The 6,937-nt window shown below is 46.3% G+C and overlaps 1 protein-coding gene across 1 annotated transcript; it reads right to left on the bottom strand.

The window, feature by feature from the left end:
* Nucleotides 1–3,064: 3,064 nt before the first annotated feature.
* Nucleotides 3,065–6,503, bottom strand: LOC113409085 (A.superbus venom factor 1-like; the record flags this gene model as incomplete). Its single annotated transcript, XM_026662677.1, has 3 exons — nt 3,065–3,273; nt 6,148–6,268; nt 6,360–6,503. Coding segments are annotated over 3 exons (459 nt in total), but the record flags the coding sequence as incomplete, so codon positions are not given.
* Nucleotides 6,504–6,937: the final 434 nt, after the last annotated feature.

Raw genomic sequence — 6,937 nt, 5'->3', positions numbered from 1 at the left:
AAAACAGGATCACTGCCAACAAATATTCTGCTTTTTGAGCTAATGAGGCAAAAGACATCTGAGCCAAGATTGGAGATAGCCATTTATTTCTCAAGTGGCAATTAACACACAGGAAGTGGATGGGAGTACAGTTGATTGGAGTAGTCAAGCCAGTGAATCAAGACTTCCAAATATTTCTTGAATCTATGGATGCTCTTTAAATAAGGGAGCCAGGGAGACATATTTGTTGCACTAACATCTGTCGGTCCAGTTGGTTACAAATATCTTCAACTCTGAGGTTAATCAAAATTTTCACACTCTGATTTAGGGTATGTCTAGGCTGCAGTTGTATGCATGCCATGCCTGCTGGCTGTGGCGCTCTGTCCCCCTCTAGTGGCATCTCAATCACTTAGCGATTAATGAGTCTACTACAGCCTTAGCTAAGTGCCATGTGGCTTTTAGCTTATGCAGTAGCAGCTTATGCATTTAGCTCTGGAGATCCCAGGTTCGATCCTGCCCACCGACAGACCCTGGTTGTCAGTGTTACCCAGTCACAGGGTGTGAACGCAGTTCAAGCCGATGTATCTGTAGTAAGATGAGGCTCTGAAACAAACCCTTGTATAAGAGGCCTGGTATGAGGCCTAAGGCCTGAACTAAAGTAATGGTCGAGACCTTGCTAACATAAAGCAAAGTTAAGCTGTGAGCCAGAGGCAGGCCCTGCTCACAGAAGCTGGCAAGGAAAGGGGTGATGTTGCAAAAAGACACATACCTAAAAGGTACCAGAACACTCAGATACTTGCACATCCCACACAGATAACAAAGAACAGGCTGACCCATCCTAAAGATGGGCAAAAGGGTAACATGTTGGATAGAGTTGTTTTGTTCGAACCAACATGTACAAGGTGAGAGGCGGCACCTTTCTGCGTAGAGGGGTTGTACCTTGCTACATAGAGGAGTTGCACCTCAGTACGTCAGGAATGATGTGTAACTTGTTTGTACCTGTGTATAAGAATACATCTCTGGGGCAATGTCTTTGTCTGGCCTAGGGGGTAGTGGAGAGTCCCGCCACTGACTGAGCCGGTCCATTGTCAGGGGGCACATAGCCACAGTATGTCCTGTAGAGAGTGCTGGAAACTATTACTGTGCTTTGTTTGACAATAAACCTGGCCGGGTGCCTTCGTACCTTATCGGAGTCTGTGGTCATTGGGGGTTCTCTCGGGGTCTGTTGTGCCAGCTATCTGCGCAGAGACAGGGCAGCACACAGAGAGAACACACACACACAGCTGACTGTTATCAACATTAAACAGAGCAGAGCACCACACCGGTGGCGTCTGACAACAGTACCCATGCTAGCTTCAATCTCACTAGTTTGGGTCCTGGAACGGTGAAGCCAAGGCAGCGTGAGCATCAGCGTGGGCTAGCCCCGTGAGTAATTATCCAGGGTCCAAGGTGGGCTTGTATAGCTAGCGCTGCCGCTGTTTCACTGTTCCTGGACCCAAGCTAGGTGATGGAAGCTAGTTCAGGGATGTCAGCTAGAGCTCCAGTCGCACCCCGTGACTGCAGTCTATACATACCCTTTGAGTGCTGACTAGACTTGGTTCTTAAAACCCTCAATACGGCAGAGATCAATGGCCTTGCAAAAGCCAAGAGCGTTTTAAAGGTTTAAACCTATTACGCTGTTGCTCCAAACATAACCTTGGTAGCCAACGTAAATTCATTCCTACTCTTACACCAACCCTTACATATTGGGCTTTGGCTGATGTAGAACATTCACCAACCTCTGTCCTACGTAAATCAGCTGGGGCTTAGTTAAGAAGATCAAGTATTCTCCCCAAGAATGTATTTTGCACTACCTCTAACGACCTAAGCATAGGCGCCGACTCTGTGGGTGCTCCGGGACTGGAGCACCCACGGGGAAAAAAATAGTGGGTGTTCAGCACCCACCAGCAGGCCTCACCGATCAGCTCCTCCCCCTCCCTCCTAGTGCCTCCATCCCAGTGCCTCCTGCCCACCAAGGATCAGTTCAGCAGTGGGCAGGAGTTGCTGGGGGGGCAGAGGGAGGAGCAGGCAGGGCAGAGTGGGGGCAGGAAGAGGCGGGGTTGGGCCTTGGGGGAAGGAGTGGAGTGGGGGCAGGGTCTGGGACAGAGGGGGGGTCGAGCACCCCCGGGAAATCAGAAAGTCAGCACCTCGGACCTAAGATCTTTCCAGCCCCAAATTTCCGCACGGTATAAAATTTGAGCACCCACATTAGCCCTAAGCATTCAGAGAGCCTGCGCAATTAAATTACCCCCAGGCACACAAGAAAAACAAACAGCTACTTGCATGGATCTTATGGTTCAGCCCTTCGACTCCTTTTTATGTTTATCCCATTCACCACTGTATGTAAAGCAAGTATTCAGATAAGAAATGGACTTAACCTGCTCATTACTGTGGTCATCGATTACTCGTTTATGCACCTTTGGTCTGCAGCCAAAGATAATTGCTTCAGTTCTCTGCTAATTTAGAGTCTTACGCGCCTGCTGACAGAAAAATACTAAATTCCCTTCCCAAACTCTTCAGCCCCAGAGGAGTGTGGGACCCCAAACCATATTCTCTGCGGACAAGAGGACTGACGCTGATTGGTTCCGAATTTTAGGAGCATAATATTTCTCCCCCTGTAATGCAGCCTAACTCACTGGGAGAAGAATCATTCTGTTAGTGCCAATTTTGAAATTCCCCCACATCCTCCTATCCACAATGGTCCCTCTGCCCCCTATTTCTGCAAATGCCCCCCCTCTTTGGAACTCCTCACCTGTGCCCAATTCCCCTCTACAGTCAGAAAAGCCTGAAGCCCCAGCAACTAACACAGTCCAGGGAATATTATCTCGCAGTACACGAGTGACCCCAGGGCACATTTTGGACCAAGCCTGTAGCTAGGTGCCATTTCACACCTTGTATTTGCTGTCAGATTTTGGGCCAGACTCTGCTCTTGTTATGCTGATGCAAATCTAGAGTGATTCCATTGCATTTAGTGGAGTCGCACTGGAATTAGGTTGGTGTAACTGAGATTGGAATGTGGCCCTTTGTTTCTGTTCTATTCTAAGTTCTTATACCACCCTCATCACCCTAGTACCCATAGTTCTCTCCTCTTTATACACCTCAGGCAACAGTGGGCATGATCCAGAAGAAGAGATATTACCATGAGTTCAAAGGGCATCCCAGGCTTGAAGTACTTGGGTGTTTTTGTGAAGTGGATCTGATAGGGAGAGGTCACAATGTTAATTCCGGTTCTCTCCGCTTCCACCATGTCGCTGCCTGCAGAGAGAAGCCGTGGGTCAATTAAAACTGAGCGAGGCAATACAGATTTTGTCCTTAAGGTCCAGAGTAAAACACAAGGAATAGGCCACGGTCAGATGTTGATTCAGTGCTGCTGATTCTTGTGATTTTATCATGAGTCTCCTGTTTTAATTCCTTGTCTTCAAGCCCCAGCTGCTAGAATCACCATATGGCATGAGAATCTCAGCTGTCGTTTAAAAGAAGAAATAAGTTTCTAACCCTCCTGGTTGCAGAGAAAAGCTTGAAAACATGTCCCAAGTGTGATCTAACGCCTCCACAGTCAGGAGGGAAAGAAAAACACGCAACGTTTACTATTTAAAAAAAAAACATGATTTTTTTAATATGATCTCATGATTTTGGCAGTGGGGGGACTGACTTGTGATTTTTGCATGTTTGGGGTTGGCATTACTGCAGGCCATTCAGCCTGATTCTGTTCTCGCACCAGTATAAATCAGGGATAACTCCCCTATAGTCAGTGGCACTGTAACAGTGAAAACAGAATCAGTCCCTTTCATGCTAAAATGACTTATTTTAGCTTTTAAAGATGCAACAAGAAAGAACAAAAACAAAGTCTCTGGGAGGGAGAGAGAGCACAGTGTGTGTGTGTTTGTGTATCTATATAATAAGATTCCAGGACTATCACTCTGTCCATGAACCACTCTGAACCCTAGAACGTCTGTTGTGTGTGTGTGAAGTCATGGAAGCAGCTATATAAGCAAGTGAAGGGCTCTTTTTAGTTACAATATCACCAGGTTCAATCATCACTGGGATTTGAAGTCTGTTACAGGCCAATTTTTAAGTCCCCAGCCATTCTGCCTTTACCAGCCTGGTGTACAGCTCCAATAAGGCATGTACCATGCCAAGAGTTCTAGACCATTGTGATATCAGACACAACTCAACCAACCAATCACCACCTTTACTCTACTACTAATTTGCATGCAGTAATGTCATTGGTTGTTTGGATTACTTGGTCCAATTGCCACACCCGTGCAACGGCACAGGCTTTCAGCTACTAGTTTCATCTGTAACAAGCTACAGCTGCTCGGAACAGAATGGCTGCTCCCTCTGCAGGGAAAGTTTAGAAATCATAGCTATGTAGAGCTGGAAGGGAGCTCAAGAAGTCATCTAGTCCATCCCACACACTGAGGCAGGAGTAAGTATGCCTAGACCATCCCTAAGAGCTGACCTGGAGCTCTTAGAAATTGAAAGGTTCAATGCACAGAAAACAAAGGTGCAACTGTTTCAAGCTACTTTCGCTGGTGAAAATCTGGAGTTTTTCCAGGTGTGACACTACACCCCATATTCTTCATAGAAATATTGTTATTATATGATTACAGCATAACTAAGATGTGTTTTATGCAAGATGGGTCTTGTGAGATATCATTGGAAAGGTTATGATGTACTAAATATGATTATCCCATTTGTATGAATGTATCATTTTTGTACCTTAAGTTAGAAATATTGACTATACATCGGTACTACAAAAGTGTTTGCACCTGGAGAATGCCCACCAGACAAAATGCAATCAGTCTGGCTGGCTAGCTGGATACAAGTCAATAGACTATTAGACTATTAGGGAGAATAATAGGACTTTGAAGAGGGTAATCTCCCATCTCCCAGGGATGCTGCAAATGGACTTTGAGTTATGGCTGCAGGGTCATGTGATTAAGTCACCTGATACTAGACTCCATAATAAAATTAGTACTTTTCCACTGGCCAGGGATGGGAATCACACTGGAAGACAAGCAACAAAGTCTCCTGTGGCACCTTATAGGCAGATGTATTGGAGCATAAGCTTTTGTGGGTGAATACATCTGTTAGTCTATAAGGTGCCACAGGACTTTGTTGCTTTTTACCGATCCAGACTAACATGGCTACCCCTCTGATACTGGAAGACAAAGGATTCCCGCCATATGTGAAACCTATTTAAGGCAGGGAAGTGAGATAATCAGGGTCGGTTCTTCACTGAATCCCCGCCCAAGGTGACTGCTGTAAACACCTAAGACTGATCTGGGGAAGATGGGACTGAACTCAGGCTAGAGTGTGTCTGGCCTGTGAAAGAAATACCTGGAGTTTGAAGCTGCTAGCAAGAGCAGCTTGCCTTCAAGAAACTCTGCAATCTGCCTAAACAACAGGGTGAGAAATTTGTGCTTGTAACCAGTTTCTTTAGTATCTGCGCTTATGTTGCATTTTTGTTTTGTTTGCTGGGTAATCTGCTTTGATCTGTTTGCTATGCCTTATCATCACTTAATACCTATCGTTTGTAGTTAATAAACTTGTTTTTGTTTTCTCTAAAACCAGTTTGTGGAATTCATAACTGGGGAGCAAAAAGCTGTGCATATCGTCCTGCACATTGAGGGAGGGGGCGGATTTCAGGAGCTTATGCTGTACAGTTCTCTGTGCAGAGCAAGACAGTACAATTTTGGGTTTACACTCCAGAGGGGGTGTGCACTTGAGTGCTGGGAAATTCCTTAGCTGAAGCCTTCCCCTGCAGTGCTGATTTCAGTGTCTGTCTTTCTGCAGCTGGGCGTGTCCCTACCTGTGTCTGTGCTGAAGGAGGCTTGAGAGGGCCTGGCTCAGCAGGATAGTGTAAGGGAGCCCAGGCTGGTGGAACAGGCAGGCTCGGTGATACCCCAATACATCAGGTGGCACCCCGAGGGGGGAGCAACCCTCACACCAGGTTTACCCCAGAGCGAATGAGGTAAGAATCTGGCCTGCAGCCTTTAAGATCTGCAGAACCCTAAGCAGATAGGGCTTTATGCAGCTAAATCAACACCTTGAACTGCACTCGGCACCAGTTTGGAACACCCCGGGAATAAAGCACTTGGCGGTGCACTTATTGCTGATGCTCACCAGATTCTGTCAAAACGGTGACAGAGATGTAGAGCGAGTGGCCAACCAGTTCGTTCAGGTTGGCGAACCGAGCCTGCAGCATCGCTCTGGTCAGCGTTGCTTCCCCGTCTCCATCTTCTATCTAGAAAGGGAGAGAGAGTTTCATGACCTCACCCACGCAGTTCCCCAGGAGGCGTGAATCCCTCCCCCTCACAGCCGAGAACAGGAATTACCGAGATTCTCTTGAGAGACTGCGGGATACTCCTCTTCTCATCATCCACCTTCACCCCAAAGAGGACAAAGGCATTGCCATCTAGTTTTTTCCCATATAGGTACCTGGAGGAGATACGGATGGATAAGAGAAGCCACAAGAAAACCTATTGCTGAATATTATGGCCTCATGCCACCCTTCTCCTCTATAGGCCCAGCTCCTTGGTTGGTCTATATCTCCCATGATCCACCATGTTAAAGAGAAGGGGACCATCATGGCTATGGTGCATTATAGGAGTTTAAGTCCAGCTAGCAAGCCCAGCCCCTGGAGAAGAATGGAAGAATGAAACACCCGAATGGCAACTCCCATGAGGCACCGCACCAGCATTTCTGAATCACAAGGTTTTCAGACATTTTTTTTCCCATTTTTGGACATTGGTTTCTGGATAAAAAAAAAAAAAAAAAGAATTTTCCATGGAAAAAGGATGCTCTTCATGAAAAAAAAATAATTAATGGAAAACATTCCCAAAGTGATGCAAGATTTAGGTTTCTTTCTGCACTAAAACCTGTGGTTGATACCCCACTCAGCTGATCCCTTCCA

The sequence above is a fragment of the Terrapene carolina genome, unplaced genomic scaffold, assembly GCF_002925995.2.
Source record: "Terrapene carolina triunguis isolate 2854851 unplaced genomic scaffold, T_m_triunguis-2.0 Scaffold29446, whole genome shotgun sequence".
In the NCBI taxonomy this organism is placed as follows: Eukaryota; Metazoa; Chordata; order Testudines; family Emydidae; genus Terrapene; species Terrapene triunguis.
Note: the sequence above shows the minus strand (reverse complement) of the source record. Positions and strands in the feature narration are given on the sequence as shown.